The sequence below is a fragment of the Trachemys scripta genome, chromosome 14, assembly GCF_013100865.1.
Source record: "Trachemys scripta elegans isolate TJP31775 chromosome 14, CAS_Tse_1.0, whole genome shotgun sequence".
Taxonomy (NCBI): domain Eukaryota; kingdom Metazoa; phylum Chordata; order Testudines; family Emydidae; genus Trachemys; species Trachemys scripta.
The window spans coordinates 25,586,618-25,601,367 of record NC_048311.1 but is presented as its reverse complement, the minus strand read 5'-3'; the positions used below and the strand labels follow the sequence as shown (position 1 = coordinate 25,601,367).

Genomic DNA, 14,750 nt, shown 5'->3' with positions numbered 1-14,750 from the left:
TTAAGCTTTTGAAAACAAAATATTTTATTTTCCAGGTAATGTTGCTGAGATATAGCTAAGGGCCTTTGTACTCCGAGGCAAAACAAATACAATAATGTATAGGATCAACATGTACAATTTTGTTCCCAAATATACAAAGCAGTCAACTACAGTACATAGGTGAGCAGCAAACACAATGTTTGAAAGTGCAAAGTACAGCTGGGAAATGTGGACTGCACTTTAAAAAACCAACCCAACAACACGAACCCTTTAGACAAGCCCACTCATACAAATGATATTCAGTGAGCAGAGCGAGTGCTGACTCTGGGATGTACCCAACTGTCTCTGAAACTTAAGTTCCTCAAAACTTCATTTTTGCTGAGCAAAGTTCACAGTGCAACCATGAAGTTAACAACATTGTTCATTTACTTAATCACAAAGCAGGAAGATCAGATTCAGTAACAGGACATCCATTTCACCTCTTCTGATACAGCACAACCTTCAGTTCTGTCTCATCTGGATCACTTCCTACACATCGACCACTACTTACAACGAATTGTGATTCAAATGCACGCGGTTGGGGGCTAACCATGCGTGCCTTACCAGGCAAGACTTGCCTTGAAATAAACAGTTTTTACCTGCAGTACCTTTTTTATAGGGCTTGACTGAACTGGGACAATTCATCAGGCTAGTAACTCATGTTAACCAGGATGATGATAATCACAAGAGCCCTTATCTACGCTAAGGTCTTCAGCTGCTATAAGCTGGTGCAGTCATGGTTGCTATACGGATTTACAACAGCCGAGTCTATGCCCCAGAGCCTTAGTTAGCATGTGTTCTAATGAACTGTAACTTCCCAAGAGAGAAACCTCAGGCAACTGACAAACCCACTGATAGGCTGTGGGCTTAGTAGCTCAACTCACACTCTCAATGTCATTGAGTCTGCATCATCCTTACTGTGTGTGTGGGGGGGGGGGGGGGGGGGGGGGGAATCTAATGGGTGAAAACTGAAGCACAGAGTGAAAAAAAATAAGTGGGGGGAGAATAGGGGAGAAAAATGCTAATGAAAAATACAAAACAGATAGGACACCCACTTAGTGCATCCTAGATTTTGTGAGGCATCTCCTACCTCTAACACACAGCACAAGCTACTCTTCAGCTAGGGGGGAAAAGCAGCCCCTTAAAAAAGCAGAAGCTTCCCTGGAGGCAGGACAAGCACCTGTATTTGAATTATAAACAAAGCACTTCATGGATTTAAACCATTCTGCAGCTTCACTGTCCTAGTTTGAGAGGTTCATAAAGCCATAAACTCGAAGAGGCTCTCCCAGCCCTAGCTCTAGTGAAATCTGTCTTCGGCCTTTGCTGAACCTCATGAACAGCATCCAAACATGAGACTGCAATCCTTTTACTCAGCGCTCTCATGACATGCATTTCAGCTAAACTGAAACTCACATGGGTTTGTTCCCCGTTCTCTGGCTGTTCGGTAAATAGAATTGAAGTCCTTAAATCTAGGGGCACAGCCCAGCCAAGCTTCTCCAAAATGTTCATTGCCAGTGAACAGGAAATCTCCAGAACCTTTCTTTACCTTGCACTGCAGCAGGGTTTTTATGGTGCCCCTCCATTCACCAGTTGCTTCATCCTGTCGGAAAATTCTGTTTTTCTGCCGGTAGACTTTCTGGCCGCTGACTTCAACCTGGGTCATGTGATTTTCAGGGTCGTGGGAAACATTTCGGATCGATCCTCTCACCACTAGATGCGAAGACGACATGAATAGTGAGTTGGTTATGGCACAGCTGTTTCTGATAGAGTTCAGCTATGATAGTATTTTAAGTGCATTTTTCCCTAGAAGGAATAATTTTCTGATATTACATAGCACCTTTTATACCGATGGTTCCACATCACTGTACAATTAATTACCTGTTTGAGAACTTGCTGACAAACATGCAGCCACATCTGGGGTATAACTCAGCAGCTGTGCGCACCAACGTACAATGACATTCTAGTTCAAGGGTTCCTTAAATGTTTTCAGTCTCTGTTCCCAGCGAGTGAGCCTGTCATGGGCCATCACGCCAAGTCCCCACTAGTCCTTTTGGACACCAGTTGAAGCACTGTTGGAAGTAGTAGTGTGGCCAAGGCTCAGAGCAGGGCTCTCTCTACACGACCATTTCTCATGCTGCTGCTAGTGGTAGAGGTGCATTGATGGGCATCAGTGCAAATGCAGCTGAAGTGTTTCCCTCTGAGAGCCCCAGAGAAGGGCTTTGCAGATGCTCCATGGATCATAAATCGAGAGCCATTTGTTAGGTTATGAATTTATCTTTTAGATTTCCAGTACAAATTTTGCAATTTTGATTGCTACAGTACTGTATTATTTCAGGTTTCTTAAGAGAACACCGTGACTATTAAAGCATCAACTGTCAGAAAAAAATTGGAAACTGAAGCTAGCTATTTTATTCCCATAATGCAACTATGGGCAGATATTAGACTTGAATCAAAAATTCACCCGAATCATCATTTGATCAGTAGCCTTGTTTTGACAAAGTTTTGATTTGTCATCATCCGACTCAATCTGCAGCCATGTTCTGCCTCCATAAGGACTACAGCGCACTCGATGTTTTAAAAACTGTATTACCCACTATGAAATCTTCTTGTATAAAACATTAAATTAAAACCTAGTGAACAAGACAGACATTTTAGGGCCAGATCTTCCAGTGGTATAAAGCGACACCCCTCCCGTGAAGTAAATGCAGCGATGCCATTTGAGGATCTGGCCTAATGTAAACTAGACCTGGAAGTCAAAATAAAATAGAGGGAACTGTTAGTACGCAGTGCTCTAGATGTGTAATTGTTTGTGTTCTGTTGGACACTCTTGGTGATTTCCAGGGGGGGCTTCCTGTGGCTGCAGGGTCCATGCTAGTGGAGGATTGGGACCTTGGGTCTGCTCGACACTAGAAAATTGTACCAGAAAATCTTACCTTTATTTTCAGCACAGCTGGTGTGCATACACACCTAATTTTGTCTCCTACTGACAAAACCCTCCATTTTCCCCCAGTCCCTTTTTTTCGGAGCAACAGAAACCTTTATGCCTCATTTAAACCATGCCATTTGCACACAGCCAGCCCCACCTGTAAAAACTAGCAGAGCTGGTTTGGGAAATAAAAATAGAAGAAAGGCCTAAATAAGTTGAATCATTTATGTCTCCAGCACAGAGAATGTCATCCATTTCACAGCTGCAAACTCATGCCTAGCCTTGCCGGTGTGAAATCTTCCTGTCCGCCCCGCAACAACCAATGGGAACTGACTTTTCTTATTACGTTTCTTCAAGAACAAATTCAATTTGAATCCAAAATACAGGGAACGCTCAAGAGCGTCCCTCAACCATTCTGCCAACAGCCCCTGAGCAAATGAGAGGTTACACAGTTAGCTGGAACTTTGCAAAATATCCATCACTTGGCTCTTTCCTTTGGGGATAACGGTCTCATTAGTGTAAGGGGCACAAAGAGCTTATTTCTGAAAAGTCCAGGAACTTCCTTAGCTAATTTAATTTTCAAGGGCTGCAAGGGCTTAGCACAACAGATGTCTCCGCTCTGCTCTTCATCTCCTTCTTTGTGTGAGCATCTTTAATCAGATGCAGTCAAGTCTATTGACAAGCTATAATGCACGTGTTCCTGTTCCTCAAAGTTGCTCCTGCACGGCTCATGGTCTAGTGACTGAAGCCCTCTGCCTTAAGAATAACCATAAAGCCCCCATTCACTCCCGCTGTCATTTACACTTTCATTAGCAGCTATTTTCTCTAATCAAAAACGTTGATGATAGCGATTTGTGAGCGTAGGGCAAGGAAGTCAGGTCATAAATAGAGTCCGTTCAAAGGGCTATTTCTTCTGGTCTGTTGGTGCCATAAGTATAAATGCCCCCCATTGTGCACCCTGGGCCTCCACATCTGTCAGTCTCTGGGGCTGCTGGCTGCGCAGAGGGAGAGCTGTTTGCATGGGAACTGATAACTTCATCAAGGAGAAACAATGGGGTAGATTGCATCAATTAGTTCAAATGACGAAGCAAGATGATTGGCACAGGAATACACTTTCATAGTAAGACCTGGGCTACTTTCAGTTTTGTACTGATATGCCACTATAGTTCTACCAGGCCAACCCCTAGAACGGATGTAGTTCTACTGGTATAAAGACGTCTTCTATCACTATAGCTTATAAGTAGGCTTGAAAGGAGTCGATTTTTATCAGTAAGCATTAGCAAATGTCCATTTCACCACAAACTGACACATTATTTCCATCCATGATCATCAAAATTTACTGTTAGGCAAAGTAAAAAAAGTGCTGCTTGAGAACTTCTTAGTTTGATGTAAGACTATTTCCTTTGGCTATTCTAATATAGACAACTTGTGTTTTAATGGCTAGAAACCGTTAACTTTTGACTCTCAATGTCTGTCATTAAATAAATATCATCACATAAGTTCCCGCTCCTGTGAAAGTTTAAATTGATAAAAATAAAGATAATTAAAATCTATAAAGTTGCACAACTGAAAATTTAAATTGAAAAAAGCTTAAATATAAACATTGATATTATCTGTTGGAATTATGAAAAAATAAAAATGGAATGCTGCCAATCCTAGCTATAAGCATATTTAACTGTGTCCACATTAGGGAGGTTGTACGGCTTTAACTAGACCAGTATAATTAATATGGTACAATTTGTGTTTGTAAAGGAAAAATCAGTGCAATAAAACAAAACAAAACAAACAAGTTACAGAGCAAGAGACAAAACTGAGAAGTAACAGATCAGTGGAGATTTTGCAAGATGAAATAAAGGAGATAAAGCCTTTGCTACAGCGTCATGTTAACGGTTTCCCTACTTTATAGCATATTAATGCATTTGTTTTCTGAAAAGGGATGTGCAATGCTGGGGCTGAAAAAACGGTGTCGTTAATGAAGGGTAAAGCTTCTCATACAACTAGGTTTAAGTCACAAACAATGGACTCCATCAGTAACCAGAACTGGAACGTACGTGTGTGTGTGTGTGTGTACTTGTGCTAAGTATAGTAAACCTTGAGAGCACGATATGAAAGAGAGTAGAATAAAAGGGAATGTAGAGAGGACAATTATAAATGTATCTGTGACCTTGTCATGTGCAGGCGCTGGCATTCTGTAGCAGGAACTATTTCTGATTTGGCTTCAGTTTCAAGGTTGCACCCACTGAGTTTATCAAGGATAAAGGATCTCATTGAGGGATAGCAGAATCAATGGTTTTCAAAAAGATCTTTCTTTTTTTTTTTTTAATTTGATCGAGGGCAGTGGAAATTGGGGTTTTGCCATTGACTTCCACCGATGCAGGATCAGGTCCATTAACATTGTTTGCATCTGATGTTCTACAGTATCTGTGTGAGGTTGCATCTCTAACCAGACTCACTTCGGGAAAGTTTGATGGGGGGGGGTATAACGTACAGCCAGGGCTTAAATTCTCATAGAGTATTTCCTGGAGCCACCAATATGCTATAAAAACTCCAGGGGTTTGAAAATATTTACCAGAACTCCGCTCCGGACAGCTCTGGCTGAATTTAAGCCCTGGGTACAGCCCCACCGTGAAATACATGGCGAGGAACAGTCCCCACAAGGGTTGCTCTGCTATCATTACAGCAGTTTTAAGGTGTGATCAGTTTGGAAAAAGCCAACCTGCATAAACAGGGATTTTACAAAATTCTTCATATCTGTGCAGTTAGAGGGAAGGTAAGTAAAGAATATTTCTGTGTGCACATGCAAAACTATCAGAAAGTGAAAGGCAAGGGGACTGTGACAAAATGATTCCAGCAAAAAACTTCATGCCAAAGAGGGAGTGTGTATAATGGACATGGAAAGAAAAAAAAAATTGCTTTGCCTTCCCACCTGCGGGGTTCACTGTGTTTGATCTGCAGATGTGATTTATCCTATCTTTTTCCATTTCATTCTTTGACACAAGCTAGTGGAGTTCTCAGATTGAAGAGCAAAGTATTTAAAGAAGAGGCAAATAAGCCAAAATAATCAATGCATAATTAGAGGCAGAATATTTTCCTGTAAGTCTGCTTACCAAAATCACTACTGCAAATGGCCATCAGAAGCTCCATGTTGTCACAAGGACGGCACATCGCTAAAGAACAAAATAATCAGTTACTGATAAATAAAATAATGATTGCTAACAGACCAGTGAAGTGTTGAGGGGAGTAACCTCATCCATTGATTTCAATGGGCTTTGGACCAGGCCAACAATATTCTTACTGTCCTTTCTTCAGTTCAGTAGTTTTTGGAGATATCATATAGTAGAAAACTTTGGTACTTTATGCATCCATCTACTTTGATCCCTGAAAATATCAAGAATTCTAGGTGGGTGTTTTGCTTAATTTCCAAAGTGAATTCCATTGGAAATCTTACCATCCCGGACTGCTCATTGCAACAGTTACAATACTTTGCACTTCTGTAGCCCCTTCCGTCCATTGTGTGATACGTTATATTTGTTGCTGGGATGCTGGGAATACTGCAGTAGCACTCTGGTAAGAGGCAGTGGTAGAGACCATTGCTCTGAAATACGGGGCTATTTTATAATAAGGATTCTGAGAATTTCCAGACACTGAAATTAATGACCTAAATCTCACAGGGAGAAGTGACTTGCTCACAGTCATACACTGAGCCAAAAATAGAACACCGAATTCCTTACTCACAGTCCTGTGCTTTAAGCACAGCGCAAAAGTCTTCCTCAGTGATTTTCTGTTACGTTCCTTCCTGTCTTAGGCTAGGGCAATTATATCTTGGTAGCCAATATGGCTATTTCCTCACTATGAAAGACACAAACCTGATGCAAGAATGATCAGAAGATCAGAATCAAGGAGGATGTCTCTAATGAATCTGGGGCCTCCATCCATCAACGTTGAAGAAAGCATTATGGCTGGGATTTCCAAATGGCCTTAAGGGCATTAGTTGGCCAAATCCTATTCAAAGTCAATGGGAATTGAGTGTTTAACTCTGGAAATCCCCATCCATGGCTCAAAGCCCGCTTCCCTTGGGGACTTTCCACTTCCTTGCTAATAGCTGGGCATATGCTGGAATATTGGTCATTTTGTAATTTACAGGGCCATGCCTGCTTTGTGACAGACAGATGTTCATACCTGTTTAATTCTATGTAATTCTAATTTTGAACATGCCGCTGGGAAATCAGTTTGTTTCTGTTCCGAGTAAAGGTTATTTCATTATGTATTTACTTTGATTTATATTAAGTTTATTATACGTAATGTCTGTCAGGCACTGTTTGACTGTGCCAATCTCTTTACAATTACATCCTTAAGTGAGCATATTTCCTCAGTTACTGTGAGTACCCAAAACTAAGCCCCTCCCCCCAATAGTCTAAGAAAGGGGAGAGGACAGCGGGAAAGCGCTGTCATTGCTCTTTTTATTCAATGTCCTTTCCCCCCCACTTTCCTACAGCCAGCCTCAGCCCTGAGCCACTGCCACGTGGGTTGAAGACATTGTCTGAGGGTCTCTCAGGGTACAAAATGGGAACAGAACCAGGGTAGAATCTTCAAAAGCACTTTAAGGACGTAGGAGCCTAAATCCATTTACAAAAGGCATTTAGGCTCCTCAGTGAGCTCTGGGCTCTTAAAGCGCCTAAATTAATTTCTGAAAAGGAAACGCAGGAGCGTTCGATGCTTTTGAAAATGTTCCCCCCTGTGTTCCAGTGCTGCTTGCTCAAGCGTCCATGATTAAATTAGCTGACAAATGGGACAGGACAGAATTTCCCCTCACAGCACCGCGAGCTTTTCCTGCTTTTGGAGCACGGAACAGGGGTAGCGCGAGAGCCTCTGTGCTGTAAGCATCTCTCAGGATCAATGTGATGTGTTAAGGGGAGTAGGGAGAGGGGCAGGTGTTGGGGTTCATAGGTAAGAGATTATCCCCCTCCTGCAACGAGGAACACCACCAGCCCATTCATGAAATTGGCTCCCGGTTAATGGAGCCCTGCACCATTGTGGGACCCCTACAGAAGTGGATCAAGCTCTGCATGGGTTCACCTGTGTAGATCCATTTGCAGGATCGGGGCTTATGGGAGATCTCAGCCTTACCTTCCACAAGGGCCATTTTCTGGAAGTCAGGGCCCGCCGTGCTTTGGTTGCTCAGCAGTTCGTACTGGAAGCTGGCCGTCCTGCGGCTGATATCCCGCTGCGGACTGGCCTGCAGGAAAAGGGCGACCCGCTGTGGCGTGTGGGCACTGAAGCAGGACACGTGGCGCAGCCGTGCCTCCTCAGCTTCACTCACCACCAGGTGCAGCTGGCCAGCGCGCTCCACGTAGATGCTGGCACCCTGGAAGTCACTCGCTGGCTTGATGCAGACAGTGGTGTGTTTGGTGCTCGACAGGTTGGGCTCCAGGACAACACGCAGGGCTCGTGCTGGGTACAGCCATTCCAGGGAGCCCTCGGTGCAGCGCAGGTGGACCTGCTCCACGGTGCGGGAACGAGGTTCCCAACTTAAACCACTGCCAAGGCAAGGCCAAGAATACATCGTTAATAATGAACAAAACCTAGGCAGCACAGGCTAGTGGGAGTCAGCAGAGTGAGGTCACTCCCTAACCTGCCACTAACCTGCTGTGTGATCTGGGGTAACCCATTTTACTGCTCTGTGCCTCTGTTTCCCTTTCCACCCTTTGTCTTGCAGATTAAGAGTGCCAGCTCTTCCAGACAGGGACCGTCTCTTTTTTATGTGTGCAGTGCCTAGAACAACAAGGCCCCCATCTCAGCTAGGCTTAGAATACACATAATAAACAATCCCCCTTTTTTGTACACGAAACAGGGAAAGAAATGACCCGTGGGAGTCCGAGCCAGCCTGGATGATTTGTAAGTCTTACCTCCTGGTGCCTGGCCACTGCTGGATTGCTCCCTATACTCTATTTTCTCCCCGTTTTCAAGAGGAGACAGCAACGTGCCTCAAAAGTCTTGTTGCAGCAACTACGGGATGTAGATTTCTGGTCTACATTATTAATGATTGTTACTACATTTAATTATTTCTCTAGTGGCAGCTATTAAAGGAGAGCTGCTTCTGTGGCAGGCTGCCTGGTAACAGATGTAGGGTAACTTGTTCAAATGAGCTGCAGAGTACGTCGCCACAGCCCGCGGCCGGGAGTCTCCCAGAGTGGAGTGGGGGTCCTGCTAGGGCTCTAAAAATTGCTGTGAAGATCGCACTTTGAAGCTGCAGCTTGATTCTGAAGCCTGCCCCTTGTCCCAGGCTTCAGAGCCCACACTGCAACTTCAATGCTAAGCCTATGTCCCATTTTTAGAAGTGACTCAGGGTAGAGTTTTTAAAAGTGCTCAGCATTGACCTTTCCAAACCAGGACAAAATTCCCATTGCCTTCAGTGGGAGCAGGGTTAGATCAATGCTTAGCCTTTTTTGAAAATCCTACCCCTTGGAGCAAGTCCTAATGCCTTTCCATGAGAATGAGGTGCCCAAGTCCCTTTTGAAAATGGGACTTAGACACCTAACGCAGGTGGACTTTAAAAATGTTAACGGTAGCTACTATTGAAGAGTCATTTCTAAACAAAGAGCTGTAGGCTGGCCCTGATTCTGATCTTGCTCACACTAGCTTGACATCGATGCAGTTTCACTAATTTGTCGTTACGTTTGATTATACTCATAGCTTAGATCTGAATCAGGCCCAGTATCTTTATTACTACAGCTGGTTAAAAAAAGGATCGTAATTTTTGTGAAAAATTTGAACCACGTTTTCCTTCAAAATTATGACAAAAATATTGTTGAACATTTTCCACCAGTTTTGTATCTTCCTGTTATTTGACATAGATGATACACTGATTTGTTAAGGGGAAAATCTTTCAACATAGCTTGACGCCCCATGTGAGGGTGCAGGTGTTTTCTGCAAAGGTCAAATCCTGCTTTTTAAAAAAACACTTAAAATAAGACACTGACATTTGGGGATGTTGTAAACCAGTCTGATGCTATTTCTGCTGTCAGGGTTCAGGCGTTCAGTAGACAAGAGAAACAAAACTCAATATTGTTCTTTCTTTCTCTATCAACTCTAATGAGTGGAGTCATTGCTGTTATATCACTGGATGGCTTTTGGGATGGCTGTAAAAAAGAGGCCCCGCTTTAAAAGCGGGACTGGGAAGCTGGAGACCTGGGCTCATGACTCGCTGGGTGGCGGCAGACAAATCAAGCTGCGGCTCCGTGCCTCAGTTTCCCCATCTTCAAATACAGAAATAATATGCACTGGGCCAACCTCAGATGGGCTCTGTTTGTAACGGGCATAAGAGGCTACGCAGCCCCCCCCCCCCATCTATGCAAGAGCTTCACCTTGTCTTAGGCTGGGTAACCCCTAACCCCAAGAGCTCCCGCGCTCAGCGGACAAGCGGGTGGAAAAATTTCGATCAAATCGGGGGGGGGGGAGGGCGACAGACAATTCCGCCCCCCCCCCGAACATCCTCATGTCCTTTGTCATTTTCTGGGGAGTTTTCTGACCTTTCGGGCAGCCCAAGGCTCCCCCGCCCCCTTCCAGGATAGCGGCTCCAAACCCAACTCGTTGTGCTGGAAAACAACTACATCCATCCCCAGGAGACCAGCAACCCCTGGCCCGGCTCTGGGGGCTCCCCACCGGCTGGGGCCCGGGGCGGCTCTACGCACCCCTGGCCCGGCTCTTACCTCCCCTTCCAGCTGCAGCGATCGGCGGCGCCCGGCTCCAGCCCGCTCCCCGCCAGCAGCAGCAGCAACAGCAGCCGCGCCGCCCGCCCGAGGGCCATGGGGGGGGGGGGCCGCCGCCGAGCCCGCCCCCCTGGCGGCCCGGAGCCCCGCACGCGCCCGCTGCAGCCCCCGGGACAGAGGACGAGCGCGCGGCGCTGCTGCCTGGCCTGGGGCTGCCGCGTTATAAACCTGGGCAGCAGGGGGGGGGGGGGGAAGGGGGGGGAGGCCTTTGCTGGGCCCCCCCCCCCGCCCGGGTCCTGTCAAGTGGCCCTTTGGCGTTGGGATGGCGGCAGGGCGGGCTGGAGTTTGGCAGCACAACTGATTGCAATTGATTGCAATAGCAAATGATTCCCCCCCCCCGAAGGATGTGGGGGTGAGGGAGTCGCAGTCGTGGGGGGGGGCAGGGCCAGCTGCGGCGGGTGCATGGGGGCTCCGGCCACCTGGTCAGGCTCCCCCCCCCCCCCCGGGGGGGGGGGGGGCGGGGAAGGCAGCAGCGCGGGCGGGGCCCCCCCCCCCCCCTGTGGGGGCTGCTGCGAGCTATTGGGCTAAAGCTGCTTCCACTAGAGTCCAACCCCCTCCCTCCCCTTGGGCTCGTGCCGCGCCGCTCCGCATCCCCGAGCAAGAGCTGCAGCCGTGTAGACACACGGGGCCGGCGTTACCAGGCACAGCCGCACCCGCTCTCCGGGTAGGGCTCGGCCTTGCGCTAGCCCCTTTCATTGCCCCCCCTCCCGCCGCTGCCGCACTTGGGCGCCAAGCTTTGCTCACAGCGCTAATGGCTGTGGATCATTTTTAGGACCCAAGGGGCAGATCCTCAACTGGTGTAACTCAGCCTTGCCAGTAGAGCACAGTGGATTGACTCCAGCCCTAAGCTAGACTCCAGCGGTTTTATGCAGGGATTTGTGTTGCCCAATGGGAAATAAAGATCATTGTGCAAGTGAGCGCGGTAGGGCCAGCTAGAGATCACACAAAGTATCTTTCCTTAGCCCTTTCTGCCTCTCATTATAGCTAACACGGGAGACAATCCCCCTTTTGTCTTAAAAATATTTTAAAGTGATTAATAACACTTTCTCACTGCAATTTAAGAACAAACAACAAACTCATGTCACCATAATCAAAGGGAACATTGAATGACTGATGGAAATTCAATAGCTTTAACTTTTGCTTTCACGATTACCTTTCGGGGTCCATGCACAAGAAACGCATGAGAGCCCTGCGATTCTCATGCTAAACGCTGGGCTGTGCCTGCCAATAATTAGATTTCTATATGCATTGCCCTTTCCATATTTTCAATGCGCGACATGGGGAGCTGCTCATTTGCAGGTTTGAGAGACTGAGGGTCTTTTCTGCAGCTCTTAAGCGTGGAATTGGGATTTTGCACTAGGGTGATGACAATGTGCCTGAACGCTGTTGGGTGGCACATGCTAAGATGTGCATGGTATTGTTTCCTGCTCTCAATAAGACAGGGCCCATGGTCACCAAGCCTTCTAGGCCATCTGTTACCTTGTCGCTAACAGAGCATTTTCCACAGCTGCATGCAGAGATTTGGGGCCTTTGCACTTCTGCCACAAGCTTTTCCTCCTACTTGGGGAAATGTAATCATTACAAAAAAGACTTCCAGAAATCAAGGAACTTAGAGCAGCATAGTGGTTAGGTTAAAACTTTTAAAAGTGAATGTCTAAAGGTAGGTTTCAGAGGGGTAGCTGGGTTAAAGGTAGGCTCCTAAATCCCTCTTTAGACCCCTCAATACGAGATTGGATTGGATTGAGCATTTCTCTATTTATTTAGAAGCCTAACTTTATGCACTCATGTGAAATCCTTGGGCTTTGCTTTCAGCTTCATGAGGTTTTGAACTCATAAGATTCTCCAACTAGCTAAAGCTTTCAGCCTAAATGTATGTGACAGGATCCAAAAGACGGTGCAACTCCGTGGTCCTTGCATAGTGTAGATCTATAGCTCACTGCAGTACGTTATGTGAAAATATTTCTAAAAGTATGAGGCAAGGAAAAATTGGCATCTTAGGATAAGATCTTATGTGAACAATAGCGTCAAGCTTCTGTGAAACGATTGTCTCGGGCATCTAAGGAAAGAGCTGCTGAAAATATATATGACCTGACCCCATCCTGAATAAAAAGCAACATGCAAATAGTCTCTAAAAAGGTTTCGATTGTAGCACAGTAGAGGAGTTAAGACGCCGGAGCTCCCCTCCTTTGTGCTAGTCAGGCAGGGTGGGGATATGGAAAGGAGAGGACTTGGGAGGAAACTGACATGATGATGAAGTAGCCCAGTAGGAGGATTTATTCAGTCACAAAGGCCTCCACACCCAAACCAGCCCATCTGCTGCCATCAGGAGAAAGCATTGAGCCACTTGATCTCTGAACCTCTTCCAGCAGCAGACCCACAGCTTTCCCTTTCCAGCCAGAGCTCTGGGCCTATTTTATTGACTTGTCCTCGGGATTTCTTTCTTTCATCCCCTTCATATTAACACGGGTCACACGACGAAACATTATCTGAGTCTGGTAGGTGGATTTACACATCCTTGGCCCCCAGAGACCAGGAATCGTTAGCACTTAAGAGGCTAATCAAAAACAAATCAAGACTTTCCCTCCTGCTAAAGTCATTAGTAAGTGCACACCAGGATGACATTTTAGATTGCTGCTCCTTCATTTTCATTTTAAAGAAAATCACACTCTTTGAAAAGCAACCCTCATATTTAAAGACTAACATTAACAGAAATCTCTAATTGTGATCAGGGCCGGCTCTAGGCACCAGCTTAACAAGCAGGTGCTTGGGGTGGCTACGGGAGAGGGGCGGCGGCACCTGCGGCAATTCGGGGGCAGCAGGCCCCTCACTCCCTCTAGGAGCGAAGGACCTGCCGCTGAACTGCCGCCACCGATCGCGGCTTTTTTTTTTCTTTTGCTTGGGGCGGCAGAAATGCTGGAGCCGGCCCTGATTGTGATGTTCACTTTCTCCCATATCTCCTTGAAAACTGACTTCCCTGTGTTAGCATCAAATTATATAGCTAGATCTTTGAGTGTACTTTCACAGTACTAGGACTGGTGGCCCATCAGTGGAGCTTAGAATGTTGTCTTCTCTTTAGTTTTGGTCAAAATAAAAATAAATAAAGCACACTCAGAAAAGCTCCCTGGGAAAATCAAGAGGCCAGATCCTCCTATGTAGTTACATTAGCTAAGGAGCTTGCTGAAGTTTCCTGTTTGGAAACCTGTGATTACAGGTGGTTAGTTATTAAAGTTATTGTTGCCTCCACTGCAGATGAAATTCAGAATTTTAACCCAGGTAAACAGCAGGTAAGAAATTAAGGATGACCTGGATTTCCAGTTTTTGTATTAAAATTTAAAAAAAAAAATGCATAATTTAGATCTCCTGAAATATTCTGAGAGCGTCTTGGGAATCTTAAAACATTTACAAAACAAAACAAAACAAAAACAAAAAAGGTTTGTCAGTTTATCTTTAGTACCATTCAAAACCTGGAGTGGACTCAATAAAAACACCCATTAAAAGGCCACCCAAATCTAGGGGTACCTGTATGTGAAATAAAAGAGACAATGATCCCTTAAAATGCAGTAAAAAAAAGTTTTATCCCTTTCGAAAATACTACAGAACCCCTCGCTTTAAAGTGCCAGATCTTCTACCTGTCAGCACTGAAGAAACCACATAAAACTACCATCGGCTCTTTAGAAAATGCAAAGCATTAAACTAGGTGCTTAATTTGTGCCAGAAAGTGCCAGTCCTGAGCCCCGGCCCCTCTGGGCTTGGCAGTTCAATTATGAATGTAAAAATAATTGCTTGAGCCCCAGCACCCCTTTCATTACATATTAAGCATTGATTAGACTGTAAGAGATGTCCCTTCAAAACAGAATAGTTTTTTTAATTAAAAAAAACCTTGCTAGAAAAGGCTCATTCACAACCTTTGCTTGCTGTGGAATTTTAAAAGGCGTTAATCTTAAAAATCAATCAAGACCACCTCAACAATTACCAAAAGTGGCAGCTTGGGCTAGGGGTTGAAACAAGAATTTCTGAGCCTAGGATCTATTGCGACT

The 14,750-nt window shown here is 45.4% G+C and overlaps 1 protein-coding gene across 1 annotated transcript; it reads right to left on the bottom strand.

Moving 5' to 3' along the window:
• On the bottom strand, positions 1 to 8,710 carry LOC117887763 (meteorin-like protein). The gene is made up of 4 exons (XM_034790484.1): positions 8,588 to 8,710; positions 8,072 to 8,481; positions 6,052 to 6,111; positions 1 to 1,728 (listed from the first exon to the last, which is right to left on the bottom strand). Exons 1-4 carry the CDS (start codon positions 8,611 to 8,613, stop codon positions 1,412 to 1,414), a joined length of 813 nt encoding a protein of 270 aa, XP_034646375.1. The 5' UTR covers positions 8,614 to 8,710; the 3' UTR covers positions 1 to 1,411.
• Between the last annotated feature and the right edge of the window lie 6,040 nt (positions 8,711 to 14,750).

Bases quoted from the DNA above. Each gene is read 5' to 3' on its own strand.
- LOC117887763 (XM_034790484.1), bottom strand. From the start codon at position 8,613: ATGGGTTACCCCAGATCACACAGCAG. The intron at 8,482-8,587 runs GTTAGTGGCAGG...TTGCCTTGGCAG, and splicing joins TACCCCAGATCACACAGCAG to TGGTTTAAGTTGGGAACCTC. The intron at 1,729-6,051 runs GTAAGCAGACTT...CTTCGCATCTAG, and splicing joins CATTTGCAGTAGTGATTTTG to TGGTGAGAGGATCGATCCGA.